Source organism: Triturus cristatus, chromosome 4_2, assembly GCF_964204655.1.
Source record: "Triturus cristatus chromosome 4_2, aTriCri1.1, whole genome shotgun sequence".
NCBI classification, from domain to species: Eukaryota; Metazoa; Chordata; class Amphibia; order Caudata; family Salamandridae; genus Triturus; species Triturus cristatus.
In genome coordinates this window covers 242,443,259-242,462,689 of record NC_140586.1, presented here as the reverse complement: position 1 = coordinate 242,462,689, position 19,431 = coordinate 242,443,259, and the positions used below count along the sequence as shown (strand labels likewise).

The 19,431-nt window shown below is 44.7% G+C and overlaps 1 protein-coding gene across 2 annotated transcripts in view; it reads right to left on the bottom strand.

Moving 5' to 3' along the window:
- Positions 1-19,431, bottom strand: part of LOC146833545 (E3 ubiquitin-protein ligase TRIM39-like) — a 115,032-nt gene that overhangs the window by 65,612 nt on the left and 29,989 nt on the right. For both annotated transcript variants that reach the window (XM_085601396.1, XM_085601395.1), the window contains exons 3-5: positions 10,241-10,471; positions 7,891-7,913; positions 30-70 (exon numbers count right to left, since the gene is read on the bottom strand). In XM_085601396.1, coding sequence (XP_085457522.1) covers positions 30-70; positions 7,891-7,913; positions 10,241-10,471 — 295 coding nt within the window. The remainder of the gene's footprint in view (positions 1-29; positions 71-7,890; positions 7,914-10,240; positions 10,472-19,431) is intronic.

Sequence of the window (19,431 nt, the reverse complement as noted above, 5' to 3'; positions counted from 1 at the left end):
ATAAGTATAGTCAACACAATTGTATTTACCTTTATAACTCTTCATATTCGGAACCGCGACATCTTTACACCTGAAACAGAACACAAACTGTCTTTCTATTACCTAACAAATAACAGTTTACACGATCAGAAGGAACGTCAAATGCAGCCTGGTATTATAAAGTAATTACTTTAATCAAATGAGCTCCTGAAAAATCGTAAACGTGTTACTATTCACAATAAAAGCTTTTGAGATCTTTGAACATGCTACAGTTTTATGTAATAAAGTTGACTCTTAGAATGTCAACTACTTTAAGTCGAGTTAAAATTGTCCAGGCCATGAGGTCGTACCCTTAATTATTACCTATGGACAATTCAAAAAATTTTGATTTTTGAAAATTGTTTTTTCTTTATATGCATTCTTTAATTTATGTAATTGAACCCTAATAACTCCTAAATACCCCTAAAACTTTATTTCTCTGAACCCTTAAAACCCTGAACCACACCGTAATGACACACTGCCCTGAACCCTAAAAGCCCATCCTACCCCTTTACACTACCCTAAAAGCCTCTAACTACCCTTTAATACTACCAATCCCTGCACCCTGCTAACACTTAATTCTACCCTTCCCTTAATCCTAAAAACAGCTTACTACCCTTTTAGGCACCCTTTCCTGAATCCCTAAAACAACGTATTACCCCTTAACGCTACCCTTCCCTAACCCATAAAAGCCCCTTACTATCCCTTAATGCTACCCTTTCTGGAACCTAAATAAACTCTACTTCCCATAATTGTTAACCTCCCCGAACTCTAAAGACCCTTACTACCCCTGAATGGTACCTGCCCTGAACCCTTAAAGCTCATACTATCCCCAAACCTACTTTTACATCCCACCTACATCTTAATGCCACCAAACCATAAACCCCACAAACTTTTTACTAACCCATAATGCAACCCTTACCTAAATCTTGAACACATCTTACTTCCTCTTTATGCACCCTTCCCTGCACCCTATGAACACCTGATTAACCCATAACGCTGCTTTCCCCTAGGCCCTAAAAAAAACTCTTACTACCCTTTTATGCTACCCATCCTTGAACCCTAAAAACCCCAAATTAACCCTTCTCTAAACCATAAAACCCACTAACCATCTGCTAACTCTACCCTTCCCTGAACACTAAGAACCCTTAATGCTACCCTTCCCGGGAACCTAAAAACACCTAAATTTCCCTACATGCTAACCTGACCTAAACCCTAAAAAACCCTTACCGCGCCTTACCTCTGATCCCTAAAACAGCTTATTACTCTTTTACACTACTCATCCCAGTATACTAAAAATTCTGAACTACCAGTTAATGTTAATCTTCCCTGAACCTTGAAAACCCCTTACTACTCCTTAACACAACCCTTCGTTGAACCCTAAAATCCTCAAAACTACCTTTTTACACTATCCAACCCATAATGCTACACTTCCGTGAACCATAAAAAAAAGTTACAACCCCTTAACACTACCCTTCACTGAACTCCAAAAACCCCTAACTACCTCTTAACACTATCAATCCCTGAACCCTAGCAACCCCTTGCTACCTCTTAACGTCACCCTTCCCTGGATCCTAAAAAAACCCTTTCTAGTTGACCATCCTTTTACCTGTCACTCTGGTACATATGTACGATAATGTGTCTCCTGAACTTTACCGACAGTATGTTATACCTTCCACTTGCTTTGATTATTACATACGTACATGTGGCGTTGGTTGCCTCGTTCCTTAACACTGCCTCTTTTTCTGGTTTTAGACAAGTTGAGAAACAACTTACTCTGCTCTATACCTTAGGGTTCCGGTCCTGGGCTGTGATTTGAAAACAAATGCATTCTGGGAGTTATAGTTTTGGTTTGTTTGTATTGAACAGAGTGGACAAAGCACCCAGAACAATGAATGTTAATGAAAAACTTTAAGATGGGGCCATAACATGTATTGAGGTTACAACCCCAATGCAGTTTCCACACAAACTTGATTGATCTTTGCATAAACATCACTCCACTGCCTGGTCTTATGAGCAGTAGGACCCCAGGCTTTTCGGCAGCGTTAATTAATTCACTCTCACTACCCAGACATGCAGATAACATCTGTGAATTACTATGTGAGGTTCCAGATGTAGCATTTGTTACGGAAACTTGGTTGACCGATTCCTCTAGCCCTGATATCTGCTCAGCAATTCCTAATGGTTATAAAATATGTAGAGAGGATAACTTGAGCAGTAGAGGAGGGGTGTGGCTATGATCTATAGGGAGAATTTTCTCTATACTTATAGTAGGCTTGGAAGGAGCAGAGATTATGGGATTTCGCCTCACTCCCCCAGTCAAGCAGTAGCGGGTGCTTTAGTATACAGACCACCGAGTCAGGCAGGCTCTTTCCTTATCTCTCTGTGTAATGCTCTTTCACCCCTGGCATTGAGATACTCCCATTTAATTCTCCTAGGTGATTTTAATCTTCACATGGAGATGATAGAGGAGAAGGAGGCAACATCCTTACGGGAGAGTACCTCTTCATTGGCCATGACCCAGATGGTATTTATGCCCACACATCAAGCTGGCCATATTCTGGACCAGATATTTTTTAATATATCACTGGAAGTGGACACTCCCACCCCATTAGTCTGTTCAGACCACTATACGATTATGTTTCGGTGGGCCAGCATATGGAGGATTTTACCTTAAGCAGGGCACATATCTCCAGTGTAGAGAGCCTTTCATAAAATTCCATCTGAGGTCTTTTGTAGGGCACTGGAGGAGAAAAGACCTTCTCTCTCAGGTATTATGGACACCGATGTTGACCTCCTGGACAACTGGATTGGATCCATTACTCATGTGTTAGCTCCCGAACTGCCACGGCAATCGCAACGAATTAAGCCTTCCAGTCCATGGTACACAGACTTCCTTAAAGAGGTCAAAACTGAGGGCAAGCACCCAGAAAGACAGTGGAGGGTGTCCTATAGCTCAACCGCCAAAACCAGGTACAGAGTGGCTTTAAAAAAGTATCAGAAAGAGATTAAAATAGCTAAGCAAATCCTGCTTCGAGGACAGAATTTTAAAGGCTGTTAACAAATCGAGAGTAGTTGTTCAAATAGTGGAGTCTTTTACATTTCCAGTGGCCTGCACAGGACGGCAGGTGCCCTCCGCGGAATGGTGTGAACAACTGGTTCACTACTTCTAGGATAAGATTTTCAATATCCAAGCTAGTCCCCCTCACCCCCTCTTGTGCGGAGGAGGAGAAAATGGATGACAGTCAGCAGGCCAGGCAATCTTATAATTCAACCCTTCTTTTGGATAGATTTGACCCGATCTCCCTTTAAGGATCACTATCCACAATTTGCATCCTCAAATCGGGTTCTCCATCAGACCCATGGCCCACGAGCCTTTTTGGTCTGGGAGTAGAGGTTATTCATTCTCTGGCCAACTCTATCCTCAATGCCTCAATCTCTACAGACACTGTTCCCATGGCTTAGAAGCAGGCTAAAATAGTGCCTTTGCTGAAAACCCCCCAGGCGGTGGTCACAGATCCATCTAATTATAGGCCTATTTTGTTACACCCGGCCCTCTCAAACGTTTTGGAAAAATATGTCAATCAGCAGCTATCCCACTACTTAGAAAGCAATGGTCTGATGCATCCTAGTCAATCTGGCCTTTGTCCTAGCTGCAGTACAGAAACAGCGCTAGTACAGGTGGTTGTTTACATCAGGGGGACCCTAGATGTCGGAGGCAGGGTTGTGCTGATTATGGTGAATCTGTCAGCAGCATTGGACACGATACCCCACTCCACTGTCCTGGCACGCGTCCAGTCTTTCAGGATTGGGGGTCAGACATGGAAAGGGCTGGCTTCTTTTCTTGAAGGTAGAGGTCCTCCATTTTTGTCTTGCCTCGGGATCTCAAGGTGGGAGTGCCACAGGACTCTACTTTAAGCCCCACGGTATTCAATTTATACCTCACTCTCCTGGCATGCTTGGCTGAGACCCTAGGTGCTAAAATAGTCTCATATGCTAACGACACCCAATTGCTTTTCTCATGAGGCAGGGAAGAAACATTCTCTGGTGAAAAAATCAGAACTTGTCCATCAGAAGTGTTCCAATGGCTATCTCATCATCAGCTAAAGTGTAACGCGGGCAAAACTGAGTTACTTTTCTTCGGTTTAAGATCGTAGGAGCCCCGGCAGTCCTTCTTACCAAAGGATGCAAATCACACTAGATCAGTTAACAATCTAGGCATCAAGTTTTATGGTGGGCTATACTTGTTAGCACAGGTCAATGCAGTAGTAGGGACTTGCTTTGGTCTGCTGCGAATGCTCAGGAAGTTCCTTCATTTTTGGTCCCTTTCGCGTAGGAAACTGGTAGCCCAAGCACTGATAACATCTAGACTTGACTATGGCAATGCACTGTGCCTGGACCTACCTGAGTATTTGATCAGAAGAGTGCAGGTGGTCCAAAATGCAGCTGCCTGAACGATACTCAGCTTTCGCCTTTCTCAGAGAGCTGCATTGGCTTCCTATTAGGAAGAGGATTATCTTTACGACCTTGTCGTTAATCCATAGATCTTTGCATCAGTTAGGCACAGGGTACCTGAGAGCAAGATCAAGAAATAGTTTTTATGCTTCCTCCAGATGTCTGTGCTCAGCCAATGTCTTTCAGGCCAAAATTCCTTGGATTCGTAGGTCTAGAACAGGGGGCAGGTCCTTCTCTTTTTTGGGACTTTCTCTATGGAATACACTCCCTTTGGAATTAAGATGCATCACATCCACCCCCCTGTTCCGGCGGACGAATCTGAAAACTTGGCTTTTCTTGAATAACTGATTTGGTTCTCCCTAATCTCTCTGTTTCTCCACTGACAGTGCAGAGTGCCAGGACACTCTTCAGAGTAACAGTTGCACTTTAGAAATGCCTTTTACATTACTTACATTATATTACATCTGTGCCTTTTATCTCCATATTGCAACCATTGATTCATATCGGTCACATGCCAGGTTTTTTCATACAAATTGTGCCACATCTATAAGTATAATCTGTAATTTTAAGTATGCCAAAATGTGTTTTAATGTGTGAGTTTTTTAAAAGGATTGGTGTATTGATTCTTTCCTTGTGGTTGATTGATGCCATTTGGCAACTATGCCTGAGAGGGGTGTGGGAATGTGTCTCATACTATCTCAGTGAGACACATTGTTTAATGTCATTAACCAGTCTGGCCTGTCATCTGAAGTAAGATCAGTGTAGGTGTCTGTTTCTATCTAGAAACACCCCCTCAGCAGAGTAACAAAATGAGTTTGTCCGAATCGTAAAGGCCCGTTTTAAAACATTCTATTAATTTTTTGTCAGCACGAGCACACAAAAAAAGAAGAACTTGGAAGGAACAGAAAAAATTTCTTTGCCCCCCCCCCCCCCCCCCAAGCTGTACAACTTGAAAACAACCATGACAATGGTCGATGGTAATTCCAGCATTCTTATTCACCAACAAACACTACTACATGCATTACTTTCTATTTCATGATCTCTTACCCTCACACTTCATCATCTATCCTCCAAACTGTAGACGTGCTTGAATCTAGAGTAATCTCTTGGTCCAGATTTTGTATTTCTGGAGGTACCTTCATAGACAGGTGTTTTGAAGCATTTTATGTATTTAAATGTATGAGGATAAGAAAACACGTTATGATAATAAAGTATTTTAAATATGAATGTACACTAGATAAAATAAGAAAATCTCAAATCGAATTACGATTCATTCGGGATGCAAGCTACATCTGTTTGGCATAATTTTTTTATATTGTTCCAGATCCCAAAAGGAAGCATTTATAATGTCCTCCCAACTACAGCCCGCTGCATATTTTATACCATTCTTCTAAATTAAACTGAACGGCATTGGGCGAAGAATTATTTAGATGGGTTGGGATTCTGCACTGAGGCAGGTCTTGCCATCTGGTATCAGAAAAGGAATAACTATGAGACAGAACACAGTCATTTATGCTGAAGTTAAGGTGTTGTTTGAAGAAGAAGGCAGCTTCATGGGTTTAACGGCTGAACTGGGGTGACAAAAGTTCATTGATGGGTCCAAAATGTAAAATGCCAAAACATAAGGGCAGCTGTCACTCACTCACCATACATGACTTTGTATATGACTTTGTTTATGTGGGTTCTGGAGTGGGAGTTAGCCAAGGCACAGCTGTTTCCACCAAAGATTGGTTCTGATGATATCACCATCTACAACCAGAAAGCTCAAGATCTTCAGCGTGCCGTGGATGATTGGGCCCAGTTTTAGTCAGCAATCATTTAGCTATAAATATGAATAAGACGCAAGCCATAACATTGGCTGCTACCTCCTTCAAGGATACGTAGTATACCAATTATAACCAGATAAGTCACACTAAAAGGGTCATTTAGGGATGGGCGGTAATGGGCATCTGCAATTGGTAAGTATCTTGTTTGTTCACCCTTTACTTCCCCCAGTGTATTTAGAGGTTGGGGGTCACTTAGTTTCTAAAGGCAGTGCCTCAACTGGCTTCAAAATGATGCGTTAAATCTTACAAGTACATGGCTATTGATTTTAGTAAGAAGCTGCTGTGGGTAGACGTGTGGACTATTCAAGTATGAGGTAAAGCACATTGAAAATTCAAGGCATATGGAGTGAACTGAGTTTCTGTTGTGATTAGTGCTTACAAGATCAGTGTTACTCCTGGTTCATCCCCTTAGATGGTTTTGAAATCTTCATTGGAGAAACTTCCTAGGGAGTCTGAAAAATTACCCCTTCTGAACTGTTTCACCTTGAACTGCTTGTCAATAGTGGTTGTCTGGCTCTTTGGTCTGTCGTGAGCTGCTTATGATGCCTTTTGATTGACTGAACACTGTCTTTGGAGAAAAAGGTGCACATTCTGTAGGTGTGATCATCATGGTTGCCCGTGGAAGCTCTATCTTGAGGTATTAAAATACAAGGACTCTTTGAGGATCAAACAGTCTCATTGCAAGAAGTAAAGCAGTCATAAGTGATATTCCTGGCTACTGGTTTTTTTATTTATTCTTTTAATGATACACCTATACATTAGCAAAATTGCTGTGATTATATAAAGGAGGCCATATGGGATGTCTGGGTTTGCAGAGGAATAAGACGTTAGGAAAAACTTCATACATTTTAGATCTTGTCATGTTAACACTCTGTGGGTGACAGGTGTGTCTAAGATAATTCCTAAATTGCAGCAGGTATGAAGAGTTTGTTATCTGGAAAAAAAGTTTTGGTCCTTAATTTACACTGTTGCATGAGCAGTTTATAATGTTAGAGAGACGACCATTTCTCCATTTTCGCCGAGAATCTTGGGGCTAATTGAATGAGAGCTTATTAGAGAATGAGGCGGGTTACTGTAGACTGTGTATGGTTTTCTGAAAAGTCGAATGATATTTCTAAGCACTAGAGGGGCATTTGAGGATTGGCATGGGTGTTAGCAAGTTTTTCAAATATTCTGAATTTGAGGAAAGAAAAGTTGAGTGCTTTTTACATGGATGTCATTGAGTTTTATGTGTGCTTGTGGAGCTCTCCTAGAACTCAAAGTAATAAAGAAGTTTTCTGAGGGTTTAATGTAATTTTTTGAGGACTCAACTAATTTTCTGAGGACTTAGGGCAGGTTTGTGCATACATGAATGACTAATGTTCTCTTCCACTACATCAAGGGTTTCAAATCCTAGATAAAAAAGCCTACATACCGATGTGGGATTTTCAAGCGAAAGGAGTGGCTTTAACAACCTGAGATGGGCTACTTAAATATGTATGAGGTGCTCTCACTATATTTCATAAGAAAGAGAGGATTTGTGTGACCTGAGCAGCGGATTTTCCACAGCCGACCTGCTTTATACAGAGAGAACACAATAAACCAGCCTTACCTGCTTAGAATGCTTCTGACATCCTGCAAAACAGAGGGAAACACAAGGGAATCAGTTTCAAGGGAAGATATTAAATTATGACAACAGTCCTGGGTCTAAAAGAAGTTGAGAAATCCAAGCTTTGTTAAATACTTGTAACAATTTTACTGAGGGAACATTGGCCACCGCTCCCAAGTCTCCTCACACACAGTCTGTGATAGTCTGATGGGGGTCACATGACGCACCGCAGTCTGACCACAGTCTGATATGCTGAACTGGGTCACAAGACATAGCACAGTTTGAAATTCTGAATGGAGTCACACTGCAAAGCACAAGCTGATATCTTCAATTAGGTTACATGATACCTGTTTGAAATCTACCAGTTCTAAGAACAACTTCCTAGCATTTAATATACACACAGTTTTACGGTGTGGTATTAGCCAAGACCTTTTGATATTAGCAAAATTATATGTATAATATACTTACTATGGGAACATTTCAGCCATCCCTCTTCATCTATTGTTTTTTTTTCATTTACATTTTTCTTCTGCCCGCTACAGCATGCAGCAGTTCACCCATTGGCTAGCTTTACAGTGAGTGATGGTATTCTGCCCTTTCACAAGGACCACATCCACCCACAACTTATTTCCCTTCAGTGCTGGAGCTTTTGAGACCAAAAAAATATGTTTTCTTATAACATCTAAATTTCTTTACATTGACGAGGGTCCGGCAGCTTCACCAACAATATTGTTATGCAAAAACCATCACAAATTAAAACAAACACTGACAAAGCCAAACGGCTGGCAGTCATAGCCAGACCTTCTGGCTTTGCTAATACTTGTTTATTTATTTTTTAAATGTATTTCATCCTCTGTTCCTGGACCACTTCATGTTCTCACCTCTCTTACCGCATGACTTTCTTCACAATCTATTTCTGCCCTAGGCTGTCTCCTTATTCCTATCTTATATAAACATTATCAATCCAATCTTTTTCTTGACACCCAACTTGAGCACTTCTTTTCCCTACTTTCAAGCTTCTTTGCACTGACTTCCATAGTCTCTCCCTATGCCCTCCTATTCACCCTTACCCCTTGTCTGCAAAATTCAACTACTTTTTTTTGGCCACTTGTCCTGTAATTTATGAGCCAAATTGGCAATTTAATCCACTTATAACTTTTTATCCCTGAGACAGGTTTAAATCGTTTTTAACACCGGATGTTGGGTACGATATGTTTTATTGTTTTTTATACTGCCAAGATTGCTGATCTTGTCCTTTGTTATAGGGTTATGCTAGTTATTTTATATGTTCACTGTGCCTACTCTTTTTGCTATCTAGTAAAGTAGCTCTCTATAAAAATGCAAAATAAATAGTAATGCAGCACAGTCTGTAAAATTTTAAATAAAGTCAAATGAGAAAGCAAGCTATGAATTCCTCACAATGTAATGTTTTTGAAATTTTTCCATCCATAAAAAAGGCACTCTACAAAGTTTTTAAGTGTTATCACCCACTGTGTGGGGTACAGCAACTGGGGGCCAAGAGTGTCAGACTCCAAGTAAAATACTAAATAACGCCCATGTACGGTGCAATACCAGAAAATCATGGGAAAAATATTGTGCCACAAAAATATCGAATAAAACATATTGTCAAGGTAATTATATGTAGGTAAGTTTACACTTGCTATACTCTTTGTATGTATATCCTGACAAGATATATGTGTGTGCACATATTTTCTTCATGCTGCGCAGCTCTGCAGTTAAGAATAGTGAATCTATACTTCTATACTTACAAACAAATACTTACCATGACAACATTTTGGTTTATAATCAGTATTTTGGCAATAATATTTTGGAGCACGATATTTATGTCTGTGATAGTCTGACATACAACCAAATACCTCTCTCTATACCGCCCATGTACCCTTCTCTAGGCATTCCAGGTACCCCTTTCTTCACTCCCATGTGTTAGCATGCACGGAGTACTATAACATGAACATGCCTGTTAATTATGAACACATAATTGTCATGCAGGAGCGCTGTAGATCGGATTCACAAATATGTTGTCATAAATTACTGCACTGCAGGCAAAGCTGTAGGCACAACTAACCTACATATAGGGCTGAGTTTTCGGCATTCATGTGACTCTGTAGGGAGGCTATGCCTCATACTGTGATGTCTTATTTGCATGCAAGGTGTAACTGTAATCACAACCTCCCTGTGCAATGTTATTGTATTTGGCTCTTAGAATACAGAGATTAGCTCTAAACTGGGCCATGAGTTGGGCTATCAGCATAGAAGAGGCCACTACGAATGCACCCTGCCTGGAGATTGAGTGATCACCTCATACATTTGTATTTACCTAACAATGTCTCACCTTCAGAAGTCCCCATGGAGGCTCCTCAAACTTCTTCTGTATCTCAGTTATCAGGACATTGAGAGAGGTGATTTGATTGGATAGTTTGGCTATATTTGCATTTTCTACTCTGGCAATTTTCTTCTCCATCTCTTCAAGTCTCCTGATCAGTGTCTTTTCGTTTTCGTTGAGGAGCTGGTGCAGTTGTTCAATGTCATATTTAATTTTCTCCTTCTCTTCTCTTAACTTGATCTGTGAACAGCAAAGAAAAACTGGTTAGACTTTGTGAGGAAAGGTCAGGAGGGTCTGTCAAAGGCCGTGAGAAAGGTCAGGAGGGTCTGTCAAAGGCCAAACTATAAGGATGAAGTCCTTTTCTTCAGTTCTGGTCTGTAGGTTTTGTTGTAATGAAGATAGATCCTTGTAAGTTATATGATGTAGCTTTATTAAGCTTAGTTACAAGTTTGTAAAGAAGGGCTCACCAGTGAAGTATTAAAAGTAGTACTTTATTCCAAGTAACTGGCACGGTACAACGAAACAGGTGCTGAGCCTCCGACCAGCTTCCCCAGTAACTGTCCAACCTCCCACATAGGGTGCCCAACCGTCCCTCAATTTCACAGACATACGTCATTTATGGGTGATGTCCGTTGTCCGTAATCATTCCTTTTACGGACGCCTTTTGTTCATAATTTTGGACATTAATTACAGCGTTCCCTGCGAGAAACCCTAAGAGATTAAAAGTTCTCAAGGGCCAGCTCGCACTTCTCTGTTGAACTCCAGAGGCTGCAGCAGCCCCTCCCTGAGCTCTCACACACTGTGGGCAGGCCCATTGTCATTCCGACTGAGGCCGATTATCCCCTTTCGAATGACAATGCGCCCGCCGTCTGCCTTTAGCATATCATGTGCCAGTGATATCCTAGTTAGTGATTACAGAGGAGCTTTCCCCAAAGTACTGCAGGGAACTTCCCCCTTGTGTAATTTGTCAATGTTGTACACAGAGTGAACAGGGCATGAGCAGTGACGGGACAGAAGAGGCGAAAGGAGAGGTGATGGGGCAGGAGAGGTGACCGGGCAGGAGAAGTGACAGGGCAGGAGAGGTGACAGGGCAGGAGAGGTTACGGGGCAGAAGCAGTGACAGGGCAGGAGATGCAACAGGTCAGGAGCAGTGACGGGACAGGAGAGGCGACAGGAAAGGAGAGGTGATGGGGCAGGAGAGGTGACCGCAGGAGAAGTGACGGGGCAGGAGAAGTGACAGGGCAGGAGAGGTTATAGGGCAGGAGCAGTGATGGGACAGGAGAGGCGACAGGAAAGGAGAGGTGATGGGGCAGGAGAGATGACCGGACAGGAGAAGTGACTGGGCAGGAGAGCTGACGGGGCAGGAGCAGTGACAGGACAGGAGAGGCAACAGAAAAGGAGAGGTGATGGGGCAGGAGAGGTGACGGGGCAGGAGAGGTGGCGGGGCAGGAGAAGTGACGGGCAGGAGCAGTGATTAGGCATGAGCAGGCGCAGTAACCGTGCAGGAGCAGTGAATGGATAGGAGCAGTGAACGGGGCAGAAGAAGTGATGGGACAAGAGAAGTGATCGGGCATGAGCAGGAGTGCTGACCGGACAGGAGCAGTGATCGGACAGGAGCGGTGATGGGGCAGAAAAATTGACGGGGCAGAAAAAGTGATAGGGGTAGGAAAAGTGACGGGGCAGGAAAAGTGACAGGGCAGGAAAAGTGACAGGGCAGGAAAAGTGATGGGGCAGGAGAAGTGACAGGACAGGAGAGGCAACAGGAAAGGAGAAGTGACAGGGCAGAAGAGGTGACGGCGCAGGAGAAGTGACGAAGCAGGAGAAGTGATGGGCCAGGAGCGGTGATTAGGCAGGAGCAGTGACAGGCCAGGAGCGGTGAACGGACAGGAGAGGTGAACGGACAGGATCGGTGAATGGACAGGAGCAGTGAACGGGGAAGGAGAAGTGACGGGGCAGGAGAAGAGAGGGGGCAGGAGAAGAGAGGGGGCAGGAGAAGTGATGGGGCAGGAGAAGTGAGGAGGCAGGGGAAGTGAGGGGCAGGGGAAGTGATGAGGCAGGAGCGGCGATGGAGCATGAGCAGGAGTACTGACTGGACAGGAGCAGTGAAAGGGCAGGAGCAGTAACTGGGCAGGAGAAGTGACGGGGCAGGAGAAGTGACGGGGCAAGAGAAGTGACGGGGCAAGAGAAGTGACGGGGCAAGAGAAGTGACGGGGCAAGAGAAGTGACGGGGCAGGAGCAGTGATTAGGCATGAGCAGGAGCGGTGAACGGGTAGGAGCGGTGAACGGGTAGGAGCAGTGAACGGCAGGAGCAGTGAACAGGCAGGAGCAGTGAACGGGCAGGAGCAGTGACGGGGCAGGGGAAATGACAAAGGAGCGGTGACGGGGTAGGAGAAGTGACCGGGCAGGAGAAAGTGACAGGGTAGGAGAAGTGACTTGTACTTATGTTCCATGCCTATTTATTTATACACTATTGCATGACATCCACTTATGTGTCTGCGAAGCATACCTTTTGTTACAAATGTTTGCCCTGAATTTTGACCCCTTGTCCTGAATTTGTGTCCTGGACACACACTGTCTGGTACTCAAAACACAGACTCACATCAGGACCAGGGATACTCAAATCACGGTCTCAGTTCAGAACCAGGGATCCACTTCCCCAAAACACGGTCTCACTTCAGGACCAGAGATGCTAATAAAAATCTGCATAGCATACTCAACATACCATCACCACAGCTTGACAGCATAGCTAATAAATAAGCATTAAATAAAATTGTGATTAGGCAGGTAGTTTAAGATGGTGAGCGAGATCTCACCCGAACCCAAAACTCATTTGTTGAGCAACCTCTCACCCAAACTCATCGTCAAAGTACCTTTTCTCTCATTCAAATGCATATCATTAACTTAACCTCCTGTGTAAAGTTGCCGCTGTAGTTCCCACACCACTTGAACTGTCCTCATTAGCCCAGTCGTCTCACACCACTCAAATTGTTCTTATTTGCTAGGTTGGCCCTCTAGTCTTCCTCCCAGAAGAACCCTTCCTTAACAGATCGGCTATTCCATGACCTCCCTCGAGGAATAAGTAGTGGAGCTACACAGCAAACCAGACAACAATTCAGAATAAGAAAGCTGTACCATATGAATTCCTCAGTTTGAATTTTCCTTCACAGTGCCACAAGCTGATCAGATCACTTCCGTTAAGTCCCAGCATAACAGCTCACATGCACACAAACTGGCAGCATGATAAGCTTGAAAACTGCTGTCACTGTAGCGTTTAGGGCACACCTACAAAATGATGACCATCGCATGCCTGGCTATCTCATGGTGTGCATGCACACAATCACTCATGCGTTGTTCCGTTCTGACTTCTGATGACTGTAGGTTGTCTGGTGAGAAAGACACTGGTTGGGCTTTTAGGGTGTTTTTATTCTCTTCTTAAAAAGTCAAATTCTTCTTTGTTTAGGCAGTAGACTTTCTCTTTAAGTCCTTTTCCGCGTAGATTTGTTTTTCAGTCGTCACTAGTGCTACTCAGCAAACCAGACAACAACTCAGAACAAGAAAGTGGTACCGTATGGATACCTCTGTTTTAATTTTCCTTTTCCGTCACAGTATCACGTGCTGCTCAGATCACTTCCGATAAGTCCTGGCATAAAAGCACACACACGCTGTTCCGTTGTGAACAAGCGCTCACCAGGCTTCACATCACGCGTTGTCCACCTCCTCTTCGACTTGCCCACAACTTCTGATGACTGCAGGCTGTCTGGTAAGAAAGACACTGGTGGGGCTTTCAGGGCATTTGTCTTCTGTTCCTAAAACTTCAAAATCTTCTTTGTTTTAGCAGTAGACTTACTCTTTAAATCTTTTTCTGCATAGATTATTTCTCCAGTCATCGCAAGTGGTGTAATGAAGATAGATCTTTGCAGGTTATATGATGTAGGTTTAATCAGCTTAGTTACAAGTTACAGGCTACAGGTAATGCCCCACAAGGAGCAGCATACTTGCTGTTCAGCCCACTCTCGCCAACTGACATTCACACCAACCAGGCACTCATCAACATTTCACAACCTCACACACACTGGCTGAGCAGCAGGGAACAGGGAACTTTGAAGAGAATACTTAGCAACCATGACAAATCACAAAACGTTTTTGATACTTTGTCTTCTATCACCTTCCTTCCTTCTCACACTCCCATTTGCACCCCCTTGGTTCGCAAACCGGTGTTTAGCCATTGAGAATCGGTGCTCTCTGCTAGCTCGGGGATCTACATGAGGACTGTGAAAGGGAGACTCTAGAGAAGTTGATGTCTGTCTCAGCTTGTCAAAGCAGAGGCTGGTTGTGGTGGTGAGGAAGGACGTCTGTTATGTGGAAGACTGCCTGTGCCCCTGAAATGCCGCAGGCATGTTCATAGTGGGAAGGAATTCGATGATGGCCAGGGTCTCCTGCTGTGAAATGGAGTATGTTAGTAAGGATCCTGCCCTACTGCAATTAGTAAGGATCCTGTACTGCTGCAAGGCATCTTAAAACAGGGGAGGCCTAATCTGCTCAGCGGACACATACCACAATGGATTCAGAGTTCAGAATTAGGAAAGCTACAGCCCCAGAGAATGTAAGTAGAAAGTCCACTGCAGAGACAGTCAAAGTCCCAGAGACAGGGCTTAGTGTCGTGATTGGCTGAACCCACCAGTGAATGACAGACTGGTGAGACCGTGGTTAAGAGCCCAGGAAGCCTCAACATTTTGGTTAGAGAGCAGGAGATACAGGGGTGGATATGTGCTGCCAAGAAAGAGAGATAGCATTTATCTTGTATACTTAATGCCCTCCCCACCCCCCGGAGAGGAAGGCAGTATGTGACTACATTTTTGTGTTAGTGATTGGGGTCAATGGCCTTACAACAGCACAGAATAGAATTGTTTGAGCTATTAGGTGACATAAATCTCGCGCTTGCCTCGAATACATGTTTGGTTTATCAATCAATCAAACCAGATTTATAAAGCCGAGCTAATCACCCGTGAGGGTATCCAGGAGCTGAAATCCAAGCTGCTTGGGTGGCCTCAGTTGAATAGCCAGGTCTTGAGTCCCCTTCTGAACTCCTGAAGAGAGGGGTGGAAGTCCAGAGATGGTAGGGGAGGCTGTTCCAGGACTTCGCTGCGAGGCAGAAGATGCGTCCTCCACTGTTGCTTCTACAAATGCGGAGGTTTGAGCGAGGGAGAGGGAGGCGGAGTGCAGGTGTCTGGAGGGATGGTGGAAGCTCAGGCGATGGTTGATGTAAGCTGGTCCTTGGTTATGCAGGACTTTGTAGGCGTGAGTCAGAATCTTGAATTGGCATCTCTTGTGGACGGGGAGCCAGTGGAGTTTCTTCAGCTGAGGGGTGATGTGGGTCAGTCAGGGGAGGTCAAGGATGAGTCTGGCTGCTGAATTCTGAATGGTCTGCAGTCTCTACAGGAGGTATGTGGTAATTCCTGTGTAGAGTGTGTTGCCGTAGTCCAGGCAGCTGGTTATTTGGGCTTGAGTGATGGTGCATCTGGTGGAGACTGGGTGACATTTGAAGATCTTTCGGAGCATGCGCAGTGTGAGGAAGTAGGCGGAGGAGACTGCGTCTATCTGGTGTGTCATGGTGAGTTTGCTGTCCAAGATGATGCAGAGGTTTCGGGCATGGTCCGTGGGGATGGTAGAAGGTCCCAGTTCAGCAGGCCACTAGGAGTTGTTCTACAGGAAGGTTTGCACAAAAGGATGAGTGCGTTAAAAATCCAATAGCAACTTGATGTACGTTTTTGCAGTTGTGAGTTTTAATCACAATAAGAATTTTCATCAATCCATCATTGTTGGAGTATTCAACTTAGTAACAAGTACCAGAGCAGCCCAAAGCAGCCAACACGTGTTTCGCCCCCTTATGGCTCATTCGCCAGGGGCTTTTTCAAGGCTTGTAAATACAAGTGAAACTGCAGCGGTCTGGATCCCTTATATATATTTTCCACGATAATCAGTTGTGATGGTGGACGTGGTGAATTCCATCTTGCCCGGGCTAAATCCAATAACACTCATTGTGAATAAAACTCACAACTTCAACAACCTACAGCAAGTTGCTTTTTGATTTATTACATTGTGGAATACCTCAAAACTAATGCATTAACAAATACGGTATATGAGAGGGAGAGCACACTTATCCTTTTCTACAGATGTCCACATAGAGGCAAAGGAAGGTCCAAACCTCGAGTAGTGACCCACCCGCAACAAAAAGGGTACTGCACAAACGGGGAGGGAGAGATGGACCTTGCACCTTATCAGTTCCATTGGGAGGAGTTGTATCAGAAAATCAGTATTTCAGACTTGTCCATGTAGAGCTTGAGGCAGTTGTTTTGCATCCAGTCGGCAAAGCTGCTCATGCACAGGTGGAAATTGGCCCTCGTGGTGGAAGGGTCTTCGGATAGAGAGAGGATGAGATGGGTGTCGTCTGCTTAGGAGATAATGTTCAGTCCGTGGTGTCTGATGATGTTGGCCAAGGGGGTCATGTAGGCGTTGAACAGAGTAGGACAGAGGCATGAACCTTGAGGGACGCCACAGATGATGTTCTTGGGCTCCGAGGTGAAAGGTGGGAGGCGGATTCTCTGTGTTCTTCCGGTGAGGAAGGATGCGAACCATTTGAGAGCATCCTCTTGGAGTCTGATCTTATGAAGCCTCTTTTATCAGGGTATGGTGGGACATAGTGTTGAAAGCCCCTGAGAGGTCGAGGAGGATCAGGGCAGCCACATCTCCCTAGTCTAGGAGCATGCTCATGTCGTCAGTTGCTGCGATCAGGGCAGTTTCTGTGCTGTGGTTCGTGCGGGATTCGGATTGGGAAGCATCCGGGACATCGTTGTTCATGAGGTATTCCGTGAGATTGTGGTTGATGGCCTTTTTGAGGACTTTGGCAAGAATGGGGAGCAGGGAGATGGGCCAGTAGTTTTGAGCTTGTTGGGGTCTACGGATGGTTTTTTGAGGAGAGGTTTGGCTTCAGCATGTTTCCATTCATCTGGGAAGGTGGCTGAGCTGATGAAAGCTTTGACCATGGCTGTGAGCCTGTTGCTGATGGTCTCGTTGCAGAGCTTGAACATTTGGTGGGGACATGGGTCCATAGGTGCTCCTGAGTGGACGGAGTGCATAATGGCAGTGGTGCTCGGCGTGGTGAACTGGTCCCAAGCGGTGATCCGGTGGTTGCAACTGTGATATTAAGGGAGCTGAGGTTGTCAGCAGCGGCGGGCAGGGGTTCGACGTTTTAGTAGATAGTGAAGGTCTTATCATGGAACAAGTCCACCAGGATGTCGCAGTGTTCTTGGGATGGGGTAAAGATGTTTTTATTAGCTGAGAGGTTGGAAAACTGCTTGATGATGCTGAAGAGTTTTTTGCTGTGGTTGAAGCTGGCTGTGATGCGGTCGACTAAGGCGTTCCTTCTCGTCTCTTTCAGGAGTCGGTGGTACTGGTTGAGCGATGTCTTGAATGTGGTTTAGTCGGTGGGCTCCTTGCTAGTGCGCCATTTCCTTTCCAGTTGCTTGCATTTGCATTTCGTGGTTCTCTTTTACGGAGTGTACCAGCTGGCATGTTTGATGGCTCTCAAATTTGGTGGGGGCGCAGATTCGGGTGATGAAATTCTTGACCACATGTTCAAGTTTGGTGGTGGTGTCAGGGTGGGAGGGGTTGAGGGCACTGCTCCATTGCCTTTTGGATACTTTGTTCCAGCTATGGTGTGAGGTGCTGGGTGGTCTGTTGGCGATGCTGGGGGCTGCTGTGAAGGTGAAGTGGACAATAGCGTTGTCCGTACAGGTGAGCACAGTGGCATGGCTGTACTTGACTCTGTTTCTAGCAGTGAAGATAGGGTCCAGCATGTGGCCTGTGATGTGAGTGGAGTCAGTGACTAGCTGGGTGAGGCCAATGTTGTTTATGCTTTCGAGAAGGTTGGCTGTGTTGGCATCGTTGCGTCACTGAGGTGAAACTTGAGGTCTCCAAGGAAGATGTAGTGTTTGGTGTAGATGGCCTAGGGAGCGATTAATTCAGGGATGGTGTTGCAGAAGCTGCGACGTGGTGCTGGAGGTCTGTAGGCGAGGGTACTTCTGATGGTGGTTTTGCTGTCTATTCTGTGTTTGAAGTTGAGGCGTTCTGTGATCAGGCGGTGTTGTCCGTGAAGGTGGTGCAATGAGTGGATTCTTTGTGGAGGATGGTGATGTCACCTCCGTGTTTGTTGATGCTGTCCCAGTCTGCTATCTTGTAGCCATTGGGCCTGGTGATGTCAGGAGCAGATGCAGGGTTAAGCCAGATCTCAGTGAGGAAAGGAGTAATCCGGTGAGATAAAAGAGTTTCATCCAGGTATATCGCCTGATGAAAATAAACAAAATGGGAACATCTTTCCAAAAATGTGGAATAGCGTGCAATAGTGTGCACAGAAAAGTTAATTTCCAGAGAATATTCCCTATTCCAGTGTGCAACTGTCTAGTGACCCCTTACATGTGCAAGCATGGTGTACAGTAACTACAATGTTTGCGCTTGCAAGTTGGCATCTGGTATATCTTTGTAGGCTTCTGCCCTAGCATCACACTGTGGTTGGTAGTTTATATTTTGCCTTACCCATGCTGGTAAAGAACTGTGCTGGTGTTGTGTCACACCGTTCCTAGGAGAGGCTTCTGCTTTTATGTCTCCTGTCCTAGATGAAGGTTGTGCTCCTGTGTTACGTCACCGGCCTTGGTGGATGGATCTACTTTTGTGTTATGTCCCAAGTACTAAAGATGTTTGTGCTCCATGTTGTGACACAAGGTTGTGCTCCTGAATTGTCACAGGTTTTCTTGACAGATTGTGTGTTGTGTCACATAACATGGTACAGCGTTACGTTCCTGCAATATCATGAGTCCTGGCACAGGGTTGTGCTCCTGTGACTACATTAGTCTTGGGAGGGGGTTGTGTCCCAGCATTGTCTCACCAGACCTAGCAGAGGGCTGTACTCCTGTGTTTTGTCATCATTCATAGTAGATGGCTGTGGTCCTGTGTTGTGTCACCCGTTTTTGCAGAAGGTTGTGCTCCTATGTTGTGTGATGGCAAAGAGTGGTGTTCCTGCGTTATGTGCTTAGTAGTGCTATAAGGGTGTGCTCTGTGTTGTGTGCCCAGCACCAGCAGAGGGTTGTTAGTCCATATTGTGTCACTAGTCATGGTGGAGTGTTGTCATGAGTCATGACAGCGGG